The 22,454-nt window shown below is 33.8% G+C and overlaps 4 protein-coding genes, 1 long non-coding RNA gene and 2 other non-coding genes across 12 annotated transcripts; 2 read left to right on the top strand and 5 right to left on the bottom strand.

Moving 5' to 3' along the window:
- Window positions 1-562: 562 nt before the first annotated feature.
- On the bottom strand, window positions 563-3,573 carry LOC105434954. 5 transcript variants are annotated; one of them, XR_004215121.1, is made up of 6 exons: window positions 3,349-3,573; window positions 2,736-2,955; window positions 2,429-2,564; window positions 2,158-2,251; window positions 2,007-2,045; window positions 563-1,183 (listed from the first exon to the last, which is right to left on the bottom strand). It is a non-coding gene; the product is annotated as an uncharacterized LOC105434954 (long non-coding RNA). The 5 variants fall into 5 exon arrangements; XR_004215123.1 differs by having other exon boundaries at window positions 2,396-2,564; window positions 3,466-3,567; XR_004215122.1 differs by having other exon boundaries at window positions 563-1,196; window positions 3,466-3,567.
- A 121-nt stretch (window positions 3,574-3,694) lies between these two features.
- On the bottom strand, window positions 3,695-3,767 carry TRNAR-ACG. The gene has a single exon. It is a non-coding gene; the product is annotated as a tRNA-Arg (tRNA).
- A 2,114-nt stretch (window positions 3,768-5,881) lies between these two features.
- Window positions 5,882-8,770, top strand: LOC101204279 (putative E3 ubiquitin-protein ligase XBAT31). Its single transcript, XM_011653597.2, has 8 exons — window positions 5,882-6,281; window positions 6,374-6,433; window positions 6,535-6,606; window positions 6,693-6,814; window positions 6,912-7,046; window positions 7,147-7,254; window positions 7,658-7,931; window positions 8,167-8,770. Exons 1-8 carry the CDS (start codon window positions 6,099-6,101, stop codon window positions 8,524-8,526), a joined length of 1,314 nt encoding a protein of 437 aa, XP_011651899.1. The 5' UTR covers window positions 5,882-6,098; the 3' UTR covers window positions 8,527-8,770.
- A 148-nt stretch (window positions 8,771-8,918) lies between these two features.
- Window positions 8,919-11,320, bottom strand: LOC101206844. Its single transcript, XM_011653598.2, has 3 exons — window positions 10,580-11,320; window positions 10,355-10,507; window positions 8,919-9,489 (listed from the first exon to the last, which is right to left on the bottom strand). The coding sequence occupies exons 1-3, from the start codon at window positions 10,607-10,609 to the stop codon at window positions 9,019-9,021; spliced, it is 654 nt and encodes a 217-aa protein (XP_011651900.1). The 5' UTR covers window positions 10,610-11,320; the 3' UTR covers window positions 8,919-9,018.
- A 560-nt stretch (window positions 11,321-11,880) lies between these two features.
- Window positions 11,881-15,099, bottom strand: LOC101205491. Its single transcript, XM_004137726.3, has 5 exons — window positions 14,356-15,099; window positions 13,331-13,388; window positions 13,138-13,255; window positions 12,881-12,998; window positions 11,881-12,344 (listed from the first exon to the last, which is right to left on the bottom strand). Exons 1-5 carry the CDS (start codon window positions 14,896-14,898, stop codon window positions 12,291-12,293), a joined length of 891 nt encoding a protein of 296 aa, XP_004137774.1. The 5' UTR covers window positions 14,899-15,099; the 3' UTR covers window positions 11,881-12,290.
- A 739-nt stretch (window positions 15,100-15,838) lies between these two features.
- On the bottom strand, window positions 15,839-15,920 carry TRNAS-UGA. The gene has a single exon. It is a non-coding gene; the product is annotated as a tRNA-Ser (tRNA).
- Window positions 15,921-20,967: 5,047 nt separating this feature from the next.
- LOC101210089 (metallothionein-like protein type 2) lies at window positions 20,968-22,064 on the top strand. 2 transcript variants are annotated; one of them, XM_031881881.1, is made up of 4 exons: window positions 20,983-21,149; window positions 21,363-21,374; window positions 21,460-21,543; window positions 21,635-22,064. In XM_031881881.1, the coding sequence occupies exons 1-4, from the start codon at window positions 21,085-21,087 to the stop codon at window positions 21,717-21,719; spliced, it is 246 nt and encodes an 81-aa protein (XP_031737741.1). In that variant the 5' UTR covers window positions 20,983-21,084; the 3' UTR covers window positions 21,720-22,064. The 2 variants fall into 2 exon arrangements, with proteins under 2 accessions (XP_004137793.1, XP_031737741.1); XM_004137745.3 differs by lacking the exon at window positions 21,363-21,374 and having other exon boundaries at window positions 20,968-21,149.
- The last annotated feature ends 390 nt before the right edge of the window (window positions 22,065-22,454 follow it).

Here is a 22,454-nt window from a genome sequence, read left to right as displayed (position 1 = left end):
GTAACTCTTAGTGGAAGACCTGTCCAAGCTTAATATCTAGCTAACGTCAAGCTAATTAAAGACCACTTTAGGTTTAATCTTTAGCTACGGAATGCCAATTAAGGCTTAGTCTTTAGCTAATGGAAGACCACTTTCAGGTTTCGCTTTTACCTACAGATTAGTCTTAAAGGGGTCCGTCCAAGATAAATGTCCGCATAATTTTAAAAAAAAAAGGCACACTATTCTATACAAAGAATGTGTGTTTGTTGTTAAACAATAATGACTATTCCTAAGGTGAACTTAATTATCAAAATTAAGAGGATACTATTCAATGAAATTTCAGCACAAACAATCTAGCTCAAACTTTCTATTTTTATCCTATTAAAAAAGAATATTTCCAAAAAGATGACATATCAGAAAACAAAAGTGTAACAGAAATGGGGGAAATCTCGAAATTAAAAGGTAAAAGTCAATCATCCTTCACAGCCCTACTACTAGTACTGCGATAATTATCGTCAGATTAAAAAAATACTAGACTTTGGGGTCCTAAAATGTTCGATGAACTTTTAAGCAAGTTAATGAATGGAACAAATATCAGCAAGCATATTGAAGAACGTCAAAACAACAATCAAAGTATCCACTCAACATAAAGTCATGGATAGAAACAAAACCTACATGGTTTGTAGTTGCGGACACGTTATTTGAACGGAAGCACTGAGTTAAACACAAATACTCCTGTAAAATAGAATATTGACTTGGAAACAAATGCTCCATTCCACTACAATAGTAAATTTCAAAACTAAAACCCATAAACATTCAAGTGGAAGAAAAAATTGTAGCTATTGAAAGCCAAGTCAATTGTTGATTTGGCTTCAAGTTACCGTCAAGCAGAGTACTAAACACCATTCAAATGTTGAGTAAGTGGAGCCAAACTAACACAAATTGTTTTAGAGACCCAGAAATACCTAGCAAGGAGCGCCATGGAATTCCGAAAAAGACACGGGTTAAAATTTCCGTTTGTAGCGCCACAGCGCCGCTGCTATTTATAAAACAGCAACTTTTCTTCAATTGGCAGGAATCACGGGCGTTTACGGGTGATGGAAATATGTCTGTTTAGTCTCCATGGAAGGAAGAGTTTTGAGAAAGCTTTGTTGAGTGACTGATGAGATCTTTTAGAAACCATTCTTGAACGATTTTAGTAAACCTACATCCGAGAACTGAATCATGGTTTACATTGGATGAATTAGTATAAATTATATGTCAGCCTCTCTAACCGTGTCTTAATTTTATTGTTGCTTTAGTTGCTTAGAAGTTGTAGGTTTGGATGTCTATTCTTTTAGGTTGTGAATGCTCGTGGCTTAAATTTGGCTATATTTAGAACCAAGATTGGAGGATATACATTAGTTTGAACTTTTTTTAACTGCGATAACTATGAGGATCCTTTATGTTTTTAAATTATTGATTTTAATCTTTTAACTTGGTCAATCCACTCTTCTTATTAAATACGACAGAGTGGTTACTGGCTTGTTAAATAAATCTTCCTGCTAAAAGGAACTGCCCCCTAGCAAAAAAAAAACCCCATCAGTAGCATCTACAAATGCTCAATCTTTTTATTCTCAATTTTTCTTATTGAAGTTTTGTTCTTGACTATCTTTAATTTTGAATTCTAAGCAATAGAGGATTTGTAAGAGGACTTGGTTACAGGTGAAGTCTTTTGAAGAATTGTTGTGACTTTGGAATGCAGGGCCAAATAATTACAGGAGACACGTCTTCTTTATAGCCAACGTTTATCAATATGCTTTAATCCAAAAATTAACGGATTTTCTTTATTGTTATTCTGGTTAGTAAGGAATATATGTTAGATTATTTTGATTTGTGTGTTATCCTTGCGCAAGGGCTATGCCAATCTTCTGGGAAAAATATATGTTGGATTACTTCAAAAAAAAATTATTCCCCTGAATTGATTTAAAACACTTTATTCAGCATATTAAGACAAGAAAATTGTGGACTAATAGATAGAAGGTTACCCCTAAATTGTCCTTCCTAGCTCTTCCTCTAACTGCAAACTGAGAATGAAGGTCAAGTCATACACTCTTCCGTCTAAACCACGATACAAGTCTGCCTGACCAGCCCCATACATTTAAACAACACTTGCTAAAAGACAAGAATAGAATGTACCTGACACGTCAAGCACAAATAATGGTCACAACGCTGCAACACCAAACTGGTTAGATCTGGTTTTTGATAAATGCACCTCTTCGAATCATATTGACTGGAACCAAATAAGAAACGGATGATCAGAACATTATAGGAAGTATACGGACAGACACTGTTAGTGCTAGAAGCTGGTATATAAACAGTAGTTAACAGTTGTATAATTATCAGGCGTGCAGATGCAGAGGCTATCCCTGCTTACCAGAATGTGGAAACTGCAGTGTAAGCTGCCTACCTGAAAAAATGTTTGGCGCCGAAGACACCGACTTTATATCCCGAATACTTAACATTCTCCGGTAACTAAATCCTGAATGCATTGCTGGAAATAACAGTTTAGGGAGCTAATAACGTAACATAGAACAACATTTTTCCTGTAGAGTAAGGAAAAACACCGGCCAATTCAGAACTGATATTTGTCATGGAAATTTGGATTTGATAAGATTCTTGAAAATTCGTCAAAACGGTTTTGCAATAAGAAGAAACAGAGACGTTTTTTAAAGCCATTAGAACTGGTTTCTGCCAAGTTTAAACGGCCAACTTACTATATCTTTTTCCATATTGTAGCTTGTAAAATTCGTCAGACTGGTCGTCGATAAAGAATCTTGGTGTCGCTCCTTTGACAGTGGATGTAGGCACTGCCGAATATAAGGTTGATGACACACGCTTCCACAATCAAAAACCACTCGTATCGTTTCAGTCTGTTCCCTTTCAATATAAGGAGAATCAAGGTTTAAGGATGAAAAGGCTGTGGTACGTCGAAATCTATCAAATAGAACCATATCGAAACAGAACAATCGATTAGATTACTGTTGCACATTCGGCAGGTAGAATTGTGTCTTAAGTACACAGAAATCAAAATTCAAGAACCAAAAAATGCGTTGATTCAAAATCCTTATTGATTTATTTCAAACAAATTAAATCATCTCCAATTAGTAAAAGTACGCTCAAATAATTTACAGCCGCAGATCGGGGCAGAGATCATCGAGAATTTCAGTTTGTAATCATGCATCAGTAAAACTCAAAACATCGGCTGGCTGGTTTCAATAATAAAAGAAAAGTTAAAGCGGAATTAGACTTCTACTCAATCAGTAACGAAGTTTAGATACCTCTGGTGTTCGAATTCCCAAAACGCAGTAATCATATAAATTAACCAACCTAAATTAGTGAACTGAATTCGATCCATTACATGGCAGTTGCTGAAGATAACATTCGTAAACACAACAAAATGGATGAACATAGTTGTGAAGATAATGATATTGACAATGTAGATACCAGAAGATGTTGAAGCCATAGTTGATCGGAGAAATGGAGAGGAGGAAGAAACGCGCGAGATTTCAAGCATTTGGAAATAAACTAGGGGGAGCGTTCCCGCTATTTGCCGATTACCTTTCAGGAGTGCAAACGTGGTTAGTCATTATTGGTTGACAAGTGGGCTTAAGAGGCAAAGCCCATTACATCCATACCGTGGCCCACGCTATAAGGCAAAAAAAAATGACAGAAACGACTCCACTGGGGATCGAACCCAGAATCTCTGGTTCCGTAGACCAGCGCCTTATCCATTGGGCCATGGAGTCGCTGTTGAAAAAAATTGCCCAGGAGTTAACTTTATTAAGAATTAATTTTTACTGTTTTACCAAGTAAACATGATAGACCGAAAAACTAAGCCAATCGATCAGCAATCGGGAGGGATTGGTTTCAAAAGTTTCAAATTAAAAATTTTTAAAAAGTATTATTAACTGTTAAACCAATCCAGCCGACTATTACTCATTGAGTTCAGAGTCCGTTTGGAATCGGTTTTTTCAAAATACCAACTTCGACCGACCGAAGATCACTCTTGGTCCTTTTATATATATATATATATATTTGTTTTTATTGTTGTTTTTTCTAAGTAATTATATATAATAAATTCATTTTAATTTAATTAAAACCTCTTAAATATTTTGTGATGATTTTCTTTGGCAGTACAAAATCTTTTTAAAGCTTGAGAAATCTAGCCTTTCAAAACATTTGGATTGTTAAACTTTTTCTTCTCTAGAAAAATGATTAAAAGATAGGTAATTGCATTTTACTATATGTTTTTCATTTTCTTAAAATATTGCTAATCTAATTGTTGTATTTGGGACGGGAGGGGTGTACCGCTGGAATGGGCCTGGGGCCCAGTAAGGAAGGTGGTGTTGGGCTGAAATGAGAAAGATAGCCCATTAAGGAAAGTTTTGCAAATAATTGGAGAATCTACACTGTGCGGCCGTGGGTTGCTTTATACTTTTAGAGGCGTAAGCAATTGACGAATGATTGAAAGAGTTTCTGAAAAGGGAAAGAGGTGAAGAAGGAAGGTTGATGGCTAAAATGGGGGAAATTGGTCTAACGTACAACAGTCTTTTGTCCCCAAAAACAAAGGCATCATTATAATTAAACCCACGTCTTACTATTTCCTTTTTGAAATTTAACAAAAGAAAATCGGTGGAAAATTAAATTGTGTTTTTTTTTCTTCTTTTTTAAGAAGAAATTTAAATAAATTAGCTAATTAAGACCTTCTAAGTGCATTTAATTAAGCATTAAGTATGAGTTGTATTTATGCAATTAACAATAGCGGTGCACCTTCCATTGGACGAAGAAAAAGGTTGAATAAAATCATTGGTTTTGAAAATTTTAAACTATGTATTCTTTTGAGACAATAAAACTTCTTTATAAATTCCATCAAGTCGTTGTGTATATGCTAAAGTAAGGAATTTGAATATTATTGTTGTAAAGGAACACATTTTCATTTTTTTACTTTGAATATTTGTTATGGTAAGATAAGAAGTGTCATTGTGTATAAATGTACAACATCTCAGTATATCGGACATCTTTGTTATAAATTTTACAAAACACTTTTTTCTAGATCTCATTTAAGTCGTGTTTAAATTGGCAAGTAGTTAATGGAAGAGTGGAGTTGTTATCTCATTCACTGTTTGGTTTCGAGAAAGTTATTAAATTCACAAAAGGATCAAACAATTAACAAGATAATAGTTAATTGAAACAAAATCGAAGTTATAATTTAACAACATACTCTTCAAGACTCCGCTCAATATACGATTAAAATATAAAATTTAAAAGTTTTTTTTTTCAATTAAGTTTAGTTTAGCGGTAATCAACATGATTTTGTGTGAATGAATTGCATCTATAGCATGTAAGTTGAGAAAACGAAGTAGAATATCAAAATGTCGAAGATAATTACTTTTTGAATTATCCTTTATCATACAACATTTAATTAAAAACTAAAACCTTGAATTATTAAGAGTTATTATCTTATTTCGTAGCTAATCACTCAAACATACAAGTTACCCATCATTTAGTTAGAAAGTCAATTAAAATTAACGATAAGAACTAAAATATACAAATTCGAACGAATATCATAAGCTATAGATATAAAAAAAAACGACACCAAATATAAAGTTTAGGAACGGAAATAAAATTTAATTTGAGAAGAAAGGTGAATTGATTTGAAATAAAATAATAAGAGTTGAAGGAAATTGTGAAAGGGACAGCAAAATCATATAATGCATGGGGATGAGGAGATAACATAAAATAATACAAATTGCTCAAAATATCGGACAATGAAGCCAATTCTTCAAAAAGGAAAAAGAAAGAAAGAAAAAAGGGAGTATTCCCATATTACCCACACAACGAAGTTGCCCGCTCCTTTGGCGGGCAGGTTCAAATTCCGAGGCCATTTCAATACAAATTCAATTCCATCAAATATCGCTCTCTTCCAATTCACCATCCCCACTCATCTTCTTCTTCTTTCTACGGCTTCCATTGAAGCCTACCCCGGTGACTCTGAGTGAGCTTCTTCTTGAGCTCCTCTCCATGTTCAATCAACGACGCGTTTGTTGATTTCAGGTTGCCGAGGGAGGGGTGAGGCGATGGGTCAGGGCCTGAGCTGTACACACAGCCATGAAACTGGATTATTCTTCAGAGCTCTGCATAATGGAGATGTGGATGTTGTTCGAGCTATGGTGGACAATGATCCATCTGTCTTATACCACACCATTAACCATCAAAGATCAACGCCTCTACATGCTGCGGCTGCCAATGGACACATCGATGTGAGTTATAGTTTAAGTTCAACGAACTCTTGATCTCTGTTTCTTTTTTTATGTGGCATCTTGAGTTTTTAGTTGTGTATTTCTTGATTTAGATTCTTTCGATGCTCTTGGACCGGAATGTGAATCCTGATATTCTCAATCGGCATAATCAGGTTTTCTATTCGTTTAATTGAATGTGTGTTTTGATTTTTGAACTCCTTGGTAGTTCGATTGTTCTTTTCATTGAATCGGTTTGTTTTTTCGGTTGACTTAGACTCCTCTGATGCTGGCTGCAATGAGCGGGAGAATAGCTTGTGTTCAAAGGCTGATCGAAGCAGGAGCTAATGTGCGCATTCCGATTTGGACGATTCTCGCCTCTGTTTCTAGTTTTGGATCAAAATTTTCTTAACGGTGTCTATTTATTTTCTGTAGATATTGATGTTCGATTCTATACATCGAAGAACCTGCTTGCATTACGCATCTTTTTATGGACATTCAGATTGTCTGCAAGCGATTCTTTCTGCTGCCCATTCCACCCCTGTGTCCGACTCTTGGTTAGATGATTTCTTCTTCTTCTTCTTGCCTCATTCCATTTTGAGTGTCGCCTTCATATGATGATTTTTTCTTATTTGGATTGAATGAAAATGGAAGGGGTTTTGCAAGATTTGTGAACGTTAGAGATGGAGATGGCTCAACTCCATTGCATCTAGCATCCAGGCAGAGCCAACTTGAGTGTGTTCGTATGCTTCTTAACAATGGTGCTCTTGTTTCTGTATCAACTTGCAGGTATGAAGAATGTTCTTCCATTTTTTAATTTTGATCTTAGCCAAAGAATAGTGGTTTGTTGTTTCTGATGGAGAAACTATATTGTGAATGTATTGTGCAGTTGTGCAGGTAGTTCGCCGCTTCATTTAGCAGCCCGTGGTGGTTCATTGGAGTGTGTTCGAGAATTGCTTGCTTGGGGTGCTGACAGATTTCAGTTTGATTCATATGGGTAAGCTTCAAGAAAGATTCGTGATTACTTCAATTAATGTCGTTATCAAATTCTCGAATTCATAAATACCACAATCCACTTGTGAACAGATGCCCTTGTAAGAACGCAAATGCTAGCTAAAAAAATCAGAGTTGTGTGATGAAAAAAAGATCAAGACGTTACTGAAGATTGAGGATGTCTTGATTTAACTATTTAAACTCTGTGATCATGTAGGATTGAAAATATCAGACATCTAGACTTTCTTTTCCTGATATTGTTGCTTCTCCATTCATTATCAATAGAAGCCTTCGGCAACTATGTAATCAAGTTATTTCCATGCTTCCTTTATAGCAATCACCGTTTAAAAGTAAACATTAAACCTCCTAATAAAGTTTTCTCAAGGGATGAGCTTGGCCATTTGCAGGAGAATACCATTTACGGTTGCTTTAAAGCATAAGCATCAAACTTGTGCAGCTTTGTTGAATCCTTCATCACCAGAACCCCTCATCTGGCCTTCACCTTTGAAATTAATAATTAAGCTAGATCCAGATGCAAAAGTTTTGCTAGAAAAGGCTTTAATGGATGCAAACATGGAGAGAGAGAAGGCTATATTGAAGGAAACATTCATCACATCTCAATGTCCTTTGGAAGCTGATGTTGACATTGATGCTTATGTCGACAATGACTTAGCATCTGAGGTAATACATCCACACTGTTCATTTCAGTTTTTTGTTAAAATAACTTCCACTAGTAAATAAGTAATGAGTGTGCTTAAACTGTTGGGATTTCCTTTTCAAGTGTTCTAGTTTTACTCTTTGGGATGGTTCTATGTTACTTTGCATTTCAATTTCAGTAGTTAATTAGATTGAGACTATTACTCCTCAATTCTGTATGCATCATTCTTATATTACTTGTGGAAATTCTTCTGAACAGGCAAGCGACACGGATTTGTGCTGCATATGCTTTGAACAGATGTGCAATATTGAAGCCCAACCCTGTGGCCATAGAATGTGCGCTCATTGCACATTATCTTTGTGCTGCCACAAGAAGCCTAATCCAACAACAGCTTGTCCAACAGCCCCTGTTTGCCCCTTTTGCAGAAGCAGCATCTCTAAGCTTCTCGTTGCTGAGGTGAAGAATAATAATGACAGTGTAGACCAAGAAATTTCCCCCTTGAAACTGAAGGGATTGCGAACTTCAAATTTTAATGAAGAAAACAACAGCTTGAAGAGCTTATCTGCCCTGTTTGGGAAGTTCAGCGAACAAAATGCAGGGACGTGTATCAAGCCTTAAAAATGGCCATTATCAGAGAGATGATCCAGCGGATACGGCAACCTCGGGTTCACTTGAAAACAGAGTAAGCTCCATCTGGGTCTATGATCTTTACTTCACCTATTGAGCATCTGTTATCATCTGGATATATCCAGTTCAATGTGAGCAAACGTTCGATAAGGTTTGTTTGCTCAGAGTTATCATTGTCGGTTATTTACTATCAAATATAGCACATCTATACGAGCATTTGAAGTTTTTTCTTCTATCATATGCTAACAGATATTAAAAGGCTAACCAAGTTACAACTTACTGGTTATGGTTTTATGGATCGATCAATGTGGTTCACTAACTTATCTGACCCAAACACAATGGCTGGATGATGATTATTACAAGTAAGTCTCCTACAAATGAAATGGTAGAATGAAAGAAATGACCATATAACATTTGAAATGCATCATTTTTTATGAAGAACAAGTTGCATTCAAATGTTAATGTAGCAAATCAAAGAGAGAATTATTTAATCAGTTGGCAATATAGACATGAAAAGAGTAGAGGAATCCCCTGACTGTTACCATTTCGAACAAGTTCTCCATCTGATCTTCTGCTTTCTTCTTCGCCCGCCTGTTCAAAAGATACAGGATCAACTTGATCACTGGAAAACAAAGAGTTTGCTCCAGGAACAGGTGAGTAATCATTGGGTCCGTAAAGGGTCGGATTGTGATTCCTGCGATTTCTTGTAGCTTTTCTTTCTGCTTCAAGCGAGTGTTGAAGTGAAGGAGAGCTGCTGAAGCTGACAGCATCAGGACGGAGTTTAATGCATAAAGACAATGAAAACAACCCTGGCTTGGACTTGTACTTTTTCTTATCTTCGAGTATTTCCACTTTGTTTCCTTTTGTTGATCTTCGTGATAGCTCAAGAATGCTAGAGACGCCAATGAGACTCCCTAGCGTGATGCTCTTGTCAGGGTAGAATGATCCAGTTGACTAAAAATCATTTACCTGATGGAATTTAGCAAAAACAGAGACAAAAAAAATACCATACCAAAAGCCTTCGAATATTTTAAGACCAAACTGAAAATATGAAATTTGAATCGATTTCTAAAAAAAAAAAAAAAAAAAAATTCTAACATCAGAGTTAAAACATCATTTTCGTCCAAAGTTAATTCTTACCGAAATTAGTTTTTCATGCAGAAAAATACAATATATGAATATTCGAAGTAAAAATGTAATGGATAAATTTTTTTTTTTTGAGAAAAATAATCAATTTAAGATTGATAGAAACTAAGAAACTAAAATTAGACAATTTTAAGTATATGGACTAAATTTGATCAAACTTCAAAAAATACATTAAATCAAAATGATATTTTAACTTAATTTTTTAGCTCTCACTACCCAATACCCATATTTCCTCTTGATTTTGCTATTTCCCCTCACTCACATTTTATGGCTGAACTTTCAATTCAGCGCTTATTGTGATAGGACACAAGAGCGACAAATAAGAAGCGAAAGTAAATGGTGAGAAGGAGAGGGAAGGTAAGAAGAAAAAGAACTCACTAACCAACAACAATTTCAATTCAAATTACTATATCACTCTTTTAAACTCTTAGAAAGGCGGCCTAACGAAAGCTCTAAAGAAAATCAAGAAACGTTTTGAAAAAGGGCAACATGCAAGGCTGCAACTACTTCAACTCAATCACTTTCAGAAGAACAAGACTATGAAAAGCAGTCCTAATTATGACACAACCCAAAGCACTGTATTTGCTTAATGTACTAAATTTCCAGCCTCTCCAATCCCAAGCATACAGTTATACAGAAGAAGAAGAAGAAGAAAAAAATGGAAGTAACAAACCTCTGTGTCAAGATCTGAGGAAGAATCAGTGAAGGAACTAGGAGAATGAGTACGCAAAGTATTGAAAGAAACCGAAGCAGAGAGATCATGATTTCCCGCCACCCCACCAACTCTGGCGTTCATAACCCTCAAGCCTAATGGCCATCCATCTTCCTAAATTCGGAAATCAAACGCAAAATTACGGAAAAATTAAACACTAAAAAAAAATCAGAGAGAGATAGGTACCTGCTGAGCCATAGTTGAATCTGGAAGCATCAAGTGCAATAATGAAGCAGAAGAAAGAGGAAGAGATTAATTCAGAGTTGCAGAGGTACGACGACGAGTCAAATCCGATGACACCGTAATAGAATTGAGGAGGAGGAAGGAGCAATAATTAAACGGAAGAAATCGACGAACAAGAATGGACAAGGAAGAAACCAGGATAAAATAGGCAGGAATTATTGAGAGAAAACAATAATGTACTGCAAAACTGGCTGTGAAAAACGACGGGAATTGGCATTTGGCGGTGGAAGAAGCAGGTTGAGTGAATATTTGAAGTGTGAAGAAATGCAGTTTTGTGTGGAGGAGCAGACATGGAAGGTGGTGGAGGGAAAGGACGTGAGAGAATAATTTCGTACTGACATACGATTTGAAGGTGGACTAACGATCAATGGAGGGCCAGAGGAATAGAAGGAAACTACCAAATTCTCTTTTCTTCTTACTTCAATTACTCTTATACCCTTCCCTCCTATTCTTCTTCCGTTTTTTCTCCAGGGTTTATTGCTGTCATTTTGTTGTTCATCAACACCCATTCTAAATTTCTATTACCAAAAATATCTCTTCTAACCAACAGTTTTAGATTAGAATCTATGTCCTAAACAGACCCATATATTACTAACTTTTTTATATTAAATTGTATGTAAATCCTCCTATTACCATCCATTGTAATTTATACATAATCTACTAGTATGAAAAGTTAGGTCATTTTGACAATTACGTGAAACTTCACTAGTTCTTCTCATATACTCTTAAACAAGTTTACGTTTGGAAGGTAAAAAATTTCAATTGTAAATTGTAATAAAATCTCATTTACAAGGCAACCTAATTATTTAGATATGAAGTAAATGAAAAGTTTACTAAATATTCTTTTCCTTTGTATCTAAAATTAGAGCATAGATTACTTTCAACTTGCATATTTTATATCAAAATATATTAATAGTTATTGAAAATGAAAAAGACAAATAATGTCCTATATGAAAGAATAAAAGCAGTGGACTTTAAATAAAAAAGAGTAATGTATATTTAGCCTAATATGGAAAAAAAAAATACTATTCTGTGTAGTTTCAAACCTATAACATCTTAATAAAAAAGTATAAATCTTAATTATTTCTATGTTGAAATTAACATTTTTCTTTAATTTTAGGCTAGATTATAAAAAAGCTCCTAAAAGTTTGCATTTTCTAGAATATCCAACTATCTTGTGAGATCCATTAATAAAATTGGGCCATGAAATAGTAAACCAATGACCTCCACCAACTGAGAAATAATAATGATAAAGTGCCCATACCAGGCATCCAAGAAATTGTGACTTCTCAACAACCCAAAAGATCCTCCAAACTGGGGCAGTGGGACCTAAGATCATATATTATTACATATTGCAATGCCAGTACATTAAGAAAAAGTATAACCAAACCATCTAAATCACTTTCTATAAAAAGATATGAAAGTTTTACCAAATATAAGGAAATGCCTACAACATTACAATAACCCATGAACTTCTCTCTGGTAGATGGTGTTTCTCCATTACTAACTTCTGTTCCTTGAGATCTCAGTTTGGTTACAACTTACATTCAATGAACTTTTGTAGTAATTATGTTTGTTGTTGTTGTTGTTAAAGATTGCTATCATCTAACTCCTTACAATACAAGTTAGATTAGGGGATAAATCTGGGAAGTCTTTACTTTTGCCCTTGGCATGCACCAGGTCGATACTCTCCAATGCCAAGCAGGTCCTGGAAATGTTTAAATATGTAATTGCTTACAGTAGAATCTCATCTACTCTACTCGGAAATGGATTTAGCATAAGCATGAAAACTGTAGAATTTATCCAACTCGATTCATTCTACATACTGAGTGAGTGAAACTGTTGAGAATATGTAGAAAAGATTATGGAAAAATCGACAGACGAGTAAGGACTTTTTTCCCCTGAATAGGAGGAGGTCTAGTGTTCAAAACTCTTGTAATGTGTTTCCTTCTTAATAGATATGAGATATGAGATATTGATAATTCGCATGTTAGACATTATGGTCCACAAAATAGAAAAGTACTAACTAGGAATATATAAAAGATATTTGATGTACATGCTCTAACCGATAAAGTAAAATTTGCACATTTAGTGATACTTAAACTTAAAGCTTTGTAATATTGACCTATTTAAAACCGAAGCAAAGGTACAATGAACTAATTCTCCATTCGGGGATTCAAAAAAATTAAGCAACTATTAGAAAAATAAATTTGGATAAGCCAGTTGTGAGAATTAGTGACTTACCTGGCATGCCTTATTCTTTGCCCTGGTTTCTGCTGTGCTAGGAACATCATGATTTGGTTTTACAAATCTCTTCTCGCGTCGTTCACACGAGCCCCATCCATCACAAAATCTACCACCTCTATCATTGAGAAAATGAATTTAAGGGCATAGTTCAGTATAAGATCATATCTCGTGTAAACAGCTTAACATTGCAGAAAAAAAAAAGAGCAAATAGACAAACAAATGGGTAAGTTATTAAGTTCCATCCATGAACATACTGCATATACGCTCGAACAACAAATTCAGCGCGCTGGACATTGCGGTTCTCATCAAATTCAATTGTCTTGTCCTTAATTTCAAAAGAGAGATTGAAATAAAACGATATCTTCCTCCATCCTGTGTAAAGCAAATTACCCCGTTACATCTATTTCTCCATTTTGCAATGAGAAGGCATAGAATACATTACTCAACCTGATTTTTTTATGAAAGGGTTCCCGGCAATCATGGTAAAGTCTGATTTCTCTAAAATCTGTATATTGGGATTGCCAAAGAATATAGGATTTAAATAATATTTGGAAACAGAGAAATAAATCAATTTACAAGATTTCAGAAAGGAAAGTACCAATCAAAATATATAAACATAAAAAAACGTGTGCCTTCAGCGTGTGATAATGAGAGCTAAAAAACCCATGCCAGATTGCTTAATTTACTAGCCAATACGAAAAAAAGGAAGATAGTAACATGACCACAGAACTTAAATCAATCCCATAATGCATGTACAAGTATGATTATTAAGAGTATAACTATTCATAGAAGCAAATGTAGCTGCTAGAGTATTAGAATGGAAATATAAGAGATATTAACAGTATGCCATTCGGGTAGCTACCTTAAAAGTGGTATGAAAAAAAAGAAAGGAAAAAATGCATTTTCATGTTGGCTTAGCAAAAATCAAATTGGATTTTAGCATTAATTAAACCATGATTTGGTTTGCTTAGGTTCTTTTTCAGTCCTCACAGTACGTTTTTCTATTTTTTTCACTCAAAATAGCTAATGATGACTTAGAAATATTTCACAGAAATCTGATCTGAATTGTTGAGACATGGTAACATGCGATACTTTAAAAGGTTTAACGTAGTCTCTGAGACAAATGAGAGAGCAAAACATTTTCTATTGTCTTTTAACTAAAACTCGAAAAATCTACAGCAATAAAACTGTCGCTCAACATTATAAATTAATTGAGATAATGACCTTGACTTGATCTGAATTGTATTTCCCACGATTTGGGAGCTAATCCTTGATTCCCACAATGTATATTCTAACGCAAAACACATGTTCCTGATAGCAATGAATTCTATAAGTATCTAACTTTTGTTCTCGGGCTATACCAGAGTTTCCTGTTCAATTGAGATTTGTTCAAACAGAGGCTAGGTTTTCGCAGGGAATGCATCATGTGAAAACGAAAACTAAAGGCATAACTAAACGGAATTAGAAAATACCGCCATTGCCGCATTTTGATACTCCTTAAAGAGGGAGACTGAAGGAAACTGCCCAGATAGGCAATGCCTCGACATTTCCCTTTCCGCGTTCACCCCACTTCTACTACAACCTGGAGAACCTTCAGAACCAGAACCGATCTGCGGCGACAAGTACGCTTCAGGAGACAAATATACCGGAGCAGGCGGAGTCCGTAACGCGTTGTTACAGACAACCGCAAGAGGACTGCTATCGCTCACTTCCGATGCACGTGTCTTTGCAATTTTCCGAGGAGGTTGAAACACCCATGGTTCATGCACAACTTCACCCTCGATAAAAACCCTAGAATTCCGCTGCGCCTGATATGGAGTTTTAGGGCTTTTCGGGAATTTTGGCGGCGGAGAAGGGTTTGATTTATTGATGCAATTAAGTGCTAGAGACTTGCGAGGTTTAGAGGACGAGGAGGAAGAAGCTGCAGCTGCAGCAGCAGAGTCAATTACAGCCCACAAAGCTGCATCGTCGAAATCTTTGTCGTCGATTGCAGAGTACGTGACTGGAGACGCCATTGTAGGGAAAGCTTGAACTTCGGAACTGCGACTTTAATAAGAACTTCACTTATTCAAGAAGAAGAAGAAGAAGAAGAAAACGTACATACAGAAGTCAAGAAGCTGAAACCATCGGAGAAGGCTCATTCGCCATCTCCGGCTCCATCTGAGCAATCTGAAGCGACCGCCCTCCCGGAAATAAAATAGCGGGCACTTAACAATTTGAATTATGCATACGCTGCCAAAACGGCATCGTTGGATGGTGAAGACGAGACGGAAGCCACTATTCACGTGGATGGGCCTGCAAGATTATTGGGTCAGCCGTCTGTGAACGAAGATAAGCCCACGAGCCCAGTATATGGGCCGTTGTTTCGGATCCAATATGTTGGTGCTTTTCGTGATTGAATCTTTTGATAGTAGAACAACCTTTTTGTCATAATGCTACACTTGTTGATGACAAATTGCTCCCCGTTCGAGGCTTCTTCAAAGTAAATTAAGATGCATTAATAATAAGCAATGGTGTGAATCTTGGAGTTGAAACTGCAATTCCAAAAGCGAAAACCCTTGTTAGCTTTAGAAAATAACCAATCTTTCATCGACTATGTTGAAGCTGATGAGGGGCTATGACCCTCTTGTGAAGCCAACTCTAACACCGTTGAGGTTGATACTAATGCCCTTAGACCGATATTGATTATATGCTTTTTTAATGAATTTTCAAGTTGTTGCAATGAGATTTAGTATGTCGTTGACTCATATTATAGTTTATAATAAATTAATCACAAAATCAACTTGTTATCAATGTTCAAATACATCATATAACGTCATTGTTGTTGGAAGATCATCCATCCTAAATAGATTTCCTTCTAAAGATTGATTTGCTCGTTTGTCAATTAATTAATTTTAAAAAATACAGCGAATTTTTTATGTATATGTTATGTTCTAGAACAAGAAAATAAAAAACCGTCGACAGCAGGGTTCGAACCTGCGCGGGCGAAGCCCAACAGATTTCAAGTCTGTCTCCTTAACCACTCGGACATATCGACTCGTTGTGTTAAGAACAAATTAAACCATTAATTATTGTCTTAATATTAATTATGGGATACCACTTTTAGTTAATCGTAGCAATAAATAAGTTGGTATAATTTTTAGTCAATAAGTAACAATTTATAGATCTGTTTAAAAAACAAATTATTTGTATTTTGCTAATATATGATTTTCGAAAACCTCTAATCTTACATACACCGAGGAACCAAATCCACTAATTTAGAACCTAAGCTAAGCCCTAAACTATAATAAATTTAATTATAACATTTTCAAAACAAAATGCCAAATTAACACTATATTGAACTAGATCATCAAGTTATTTATTTGAAATGGCTAGCTTTATTTGCAACCAGTGAATTTCATCACATTATCATTTGTATTTTTTCTAGATAGGTTTTGAAAAATAACCCTTTTGTCCCTATAAGTTTGAATAATTGGTTCATTTTGACCTATCTTTTAAATGGGTCAATTTAGTCATTTTCTTAAACTTTGCAATCCACTCCACGTAGTCCAGTAACATGTCAATTACATACTAAATAAATGAATTTTCGTTCTATACGTAAAATGATTTATATCTAATTTGATAATTACAAAAATATTAATATTTATAAATCAACTTGACACTGTATGCTTACGTGAAATTAAAAGACAATGAATCTAAATTCTTTAATAAATACAACTATTCCAAATCTAAAAATCAAATTATACGATAATATATATTCTTCAACTCCATTAAAACAATCATGATTCTCCCGTCTCTTTAAAAAATAGACATAACAAACAAAAGGGAATGAAATATATAAAAGCAAGCTTTTCCCATCACTTAAAATGGCTAAATAATGATTCAATTGTTAATTAAAAAATTATCAAATTTACGTTTGACTAACCTTAGGTTTTTTATTTATCTTTTCTTCCAATTTGGCTTTTAAATTTAGGAATTGAAGGTGTAATTACAATAAATAAAAGAATGGAAGGGATTAAAATGAAGAATATTGGAGAAAGAGGGAAAAGTAGATTCGTGAAGACGAAAGAGAAGGGCAGAGGTAGGAAATAGGAATGAGGGGAACTTTTGGGCCACGGCGTTCCGACTTTGGACATCCACCGCAAATGGACACAATTCCGTCTGGGCCCATTACTTTACTCTCTATTTTTTATCACGTGGGACCCTATCTCTGTTTTACAAATTTAAATCAACAAACAATAAAAAATAGTGAATTTCATGGGTCCCCCGCACAATGAATGACCCATGTGCCATCCTTTTCCCTAAACAAATCCCCCCTCCATATTCTCCATTTCTACCTTTAATCCAATTTTACAAACTATGGCGTCCATGGGTGCCTCCAAATTAGTTTTCTAAAATTGTCATCCAACCCATTCAAATTGATTTGAAACTTTTTAAAATTGATCTTGATCAATCCCTCTCATTTTTTGATCGATCAACTTAATATTTTGGTATATCACATTCATTCCTAACTTTTAAAGTAACCATAATTTTATTTTATTGCATGAATAATTATTTTAGCTTGATGTATTTGCATTATAGATTTTGAAATGAGAAGTTTACACACAAAAGTTATCAATTAGTCACAAAGATAAAAGACGATTAACACCAATAATAAGTTCTATAGCTTGTTACTACAATTAAAAGTAGTGAAATTTTAAAAGCACAAACCTTTTAGTTCATAATAGTTTTGTATCTTGATAAAAGTAATTTAGTTATTGATTCAAATGAATTCATATGGTTTAGAAGGAAGTTCAAAATTATATAAAAGTTTATCAAAATGGTTTGATTTGAGTAAAATAGTAGTAGTTGATGATATTTAACATCACCAACAACAACAAAAAAAAAATCATTGCAAAAAAGATTCTAAGAATAAGTAGTGCATCTCATAGACTCATGAGTGTACTATATTTACTATATGATGCTCGAGTGTACTACAACTTAATAATTGGACACATTTGTGTACTACCTCTTTCATTGTTAGATTTGTTTGGAAAAAATATTATCCTTCTTAATGATTTTTAAAAAAAGAATATTAGAAAATAGAATATAGTTTGACAGGTTTATTTAAAATATAATGTAACTTGCCATCAATTTTCTAGGATTTTTTTTTTGTTAATTTATAAACGTAGGTGACGGAACGGTTCAATCCATAAGACATACTTCCTTAATTGAACATTTTCTTCAACAACGATCATTTTAGTTTAATCCAATTTGAGTTTTTAGGAGGGTGTCTCAAATTTAGACAATAATTGAAGACGTTCAACAATAACTAAACTTTATCTTCTTTCACTACTTTAAAACTCAACATTGATGTTGCTATATTTTAAGATTTGATGTCTATCGATCCGTTGGTAGGTAGTAATTAGTTTTAAATTAAATCTTATAAAAATTATCGAAAAAGTTGAACCATTTTGAAAATTAATTGGTTTATGTCTTGCTCCTGTAAAATAAAATGGTATGGTCGTGACTCGATTACTTAGTCGGTGGATTTGGTTCTCTTACAAATTTCATTGTTCAATGTTGTATGCAATCAACATACATGATTTTGTAGTTTAATATATATATATATATGTGTATATATATTGTTTGTTGAGATTTATTTTTTGAAACAAGGTACTAGGAGAAAGAGATGAGTAAATGTACAATTGACAACAATCACAATGCTTACCTTTTTTAGTATCTCTTTCCTAAGTGGTCAAAGAAAAGGGTAGTTTGGACTTTTTGTTTGTTACTTTGATTTTGATGTTGTTTCTCTCTTAAAGGAGTAATAATGAAAAAACATAATGAGGCTAAAATCTCAAGCAAGTACTTATAATAAATACAACATTTTTTTTCAATGTTTTGAAAACAACATTTTTGTTTTGATAAGAAAACAAAAAAACTCTATTTGACTTATTTAATGTTCGAGATAGTTGCAAATATAGCAATTATGTTTAAAATAATCAAGTATATAACAATATTTTAAAAAAAGTGTAAATATAACAAAACCTGTCAAAGTCTATTAATGATAGAAATGTATCACTGATAGATCATGTTGCAAATATTGGTCTATAAGTTAAAAGTCTATCTATCACCGATATATTTTTCTATATTTGCAATTTTCTTTAAAATGTTACTATATACTTAATTATTATTCATAAAACTGTAATTACTTTTAATGTACAGATGTGTTTAGTTTATTTTTTATTTGATAACATAATTTCAATAACGACATTGTTTGCTCTTTAAAAATGGTTTAAATAGTTTCAACTAGCATGTATACTATGAGTTGATAGATCTCCTTATTCATACTCTCGCTTGTGTTAAATTTAACTTAAATTTAAAATTGACATAACTATCCATGAGAATAATTTTAAATATAACAAAATGAATTAAATTATTTTCAAAACATAATAAAAATATTTTCAAATTATATATATGATACATTATATGTCAATGTATATCACTCGTCATTAATATAATTTACAAAATTTATAAAGCATTTTTTGTCATTTTCAATAATTTATTTAGAATGTCTACACTCTTAACCATTCTTATTCTTAAAAGTCTATGTATACTTTCAATATAGATATATATTTTTTAGAAAAATACTCTCGAACAAATTTTAAATATAGTTTATGGAAGTTGTATTTTTATTGAGTTTGTTTAATAATAACTTTTATACAATAACAAGAGGTTAATAATTATATTTTTTAAAAATTAATGAGTTGGATGAATTTTGCTATATATATTATAAATAATTTTCTAAATTTACAAAGTAAATATGATTTTTTTTTAAACAATACTAAATCTACAGTAGGGGTATAAATGGATTGACAGACATTCTCAACCCAATTCATATTTTTTAGTTAATTCAGTTAACAACCCGAATAAACCAAATTAATTCCACAACTCAAGCAGTAAAATGTGAGTTGGATTGTCAGATTGTATTGTTTTTTTTCTTCATTTTCTTCTGTCACGATCGTTTAATTTTCTATATTCAAATGATTGTTTAGTTTCTACGGATCAGATAACTTTTCATGTGATCGTTTAACAAAATACTTATAACATTACTTTTGTTAAATAAAAAAAAATATAATATATAATACAAATAAATATATTACTGATTTGGATTGGGTTGAGCTAAACAAAAAAATTTCAACCCCTAACTTGAGACCCAATCGAACAAAAAAAACCAAAACTTTCAAACCAACCAAATTCATGTTTTAAACTAAGAGATAGTTGTAAATTTAGTAATTAGATTAAAAATAATTAGGTATATAACAATATTTTAAAAAATTTCCAAATATAGAAAAATTTGTCAAATTATATCAAGAAGAGAAGTCTATCATACAAGCGATAGATCATGTTGTAAATATTGGTCAATTACCGATAGATCAAGTCTATCAATGATACAAGTGATAGTTTTGTTATATTTACAATTTTTTTATAAAGATTACTATATCCTTAATTATTACTAGCTCAAATGACTAACCATCACAATTAGAAAAATTACAATAGAGGACTATTTTAGCAATAATAATTAAGAATACATCAACATTTTAAAAAAATTGCAAATATAGCAAAACTATCGATGATAGACTTCATATGGTATATCAGTGATAGGTAAATATTTGACAAATTTTGCTATATTTACACAATTTTTTTAAAATTGTGCTACATACTTAATTAATTTGAATTTAATTGTTAAATTTGCAACTATCCCTTACAATTACCATAACTAGCATTACAATTACCCTAACTATCCCTAATTTAGAGATTTTAGAATATTGAAATATTTTTTTTTAAAAAAGGGAAGAATCTTTCAGTTAAACGCCCACCGTTGATTGATCTTGAATAGATGGATGTACGTATGAACGTCGTTCGACCGTCTATTGCGGACCCCACAGAAGCCCCATACAACTGAAAACCATACGAGTGATTAACACGAGAGATACGTGGAAGAGAAAAGCCGCAGCTTCGGGACTATACACGAAAATTTCCCTTCCTCTACGATTTCGACACGTGGACGGTGGATGCATTCCTTCTCTCCACCCCGTCTCTATATAATAGGACTCATCACCATTTCTTCTTGCAAGCTCGTTCAATCGCGATAAGTTATACTTTGATTACCTAACAAACTTCCAATTCTCTCTGTTCTTTGTTGTTCATCGTCCAAAATGTCTTGCTGTGGCGGAAACTGTGGATGCGGCTCTGGCTGCAAGTGCGGAAATGGCTGTGGAGGGTGAGTAACCTCTCGCCAATTAACTCTTTTGAGTTTGATCGAGTGAAATTGCTTTTAGTTCGCGTATGATTTTGTGGAGAGCATGATCTCTCGAGAATCTGATCTTCTGTTTTCTTTTACATCGCTTTCGATTTCTTAATCTTCTACATATCTTTGTCCCTCGTTCGACGGCGATCCGATCACTTGCCGATTATCTTCATTCGTACGATCAAGGCGGATTTTCTTGTGAAGTTTCTGAAAATGACTACGGTGTTCATTTCACCCGAGGATAATCGCGATGATTCTGATGTTTTGATATTTTGTCATGCAGATGCAAGAGTTTCCCTGACTTGAGCTTCTCAGAGACCTCTGCTACGATCGAGACTTTCGTAGTCGGTTTCGCTCCTCAGAAGATGTAAGTTTCTGCAATCAAGCCTAATTTTTCAAGAGAGGTTTCGGTATTTAGTGATGATTTTATTTAACAATATCGGCGTTTTCGATACCAGGTCCTACGAGGTAGCAGAGATGGGAGCCGAGAACGGCTGCAAGTGCGGTGACAACTGCACCTGCGATCCATGCACCTGTAAATGAGCAGCAGCAGCATCAAGAGCAGCTCGAACCGTCTCAGGTGGAGATTATGTTCGAGTACTAATAGTATGCATCCATCTTAATAACAATTATAAAATCTCCAAGCGCTTTCGTTCTCCGTTGTGTTGCGTCTTTTTAAGTGTCGATTGTAGCGTTCCTTTTGAATAATAGCAGTCATGGAGTTGTGGAAAAACTTTATATGCTGTTGTTATAAAGGTTCAGTCAGTGATCTTTTTAGCTGAAGATTCCTGTGTTCATCCATGTCTGTTTAGTATTTGCTTCTCTCTCTGTAAGAAATTTAAGAAATAGTACGTGCTAATTTGAGAGATTACAGAGTTTCTTTCATCATCAATATCTAATCTATGGTTGAAAATGATGAAAAATCTTGACGTGATAAATATCTCCAAATCTCGATCTCAATCATTATCCTGAATTTTAATATTTGGAAATGAAGAACAGAATTCTCACATTTTCGGTGGTGGGGACGATTGAATAGTTAAGCAGCACCATTCGTTCTAAATCGATGTATATCCATCCAAAAAATTAAATGCGTATTTGCGTGTCCTTGTAGAATCTTTCCTCTGATGGCCGAACTTTTTAATGGTTAATAGTTTTGAAAATTGATCAATTTTTTCTGTCTAGTTTTGTCCTCTTGCTTTTAAGGATTTGGTTAGCACATCGTTGTTTCTTTATTGAAGATTTGAAGTATTTCTCCGTTTTTGTTAAACTTATCGTTAC

The sequence above is a fragment of the Cucumis sativus genome, chromosome 3 (genome assembly GCF_000004075.3).
Source record: "Cucumis sativus cultivar 9930 chromosome 3, Cucumber_9930_V3, whole genome shotgun sequence".
NCBI lineage: Eukaryota > Viridiplantae > Streptophyta > Magnoliopsida > Cucurbitales > Cucurbitaceae > Cucumis > Cucumis sativus.
The sequence above is the reverse complement of the archived record's forward strand: the minus strand, read 5'-3'. Positions and strand labels throughout refer to the sequence as shown.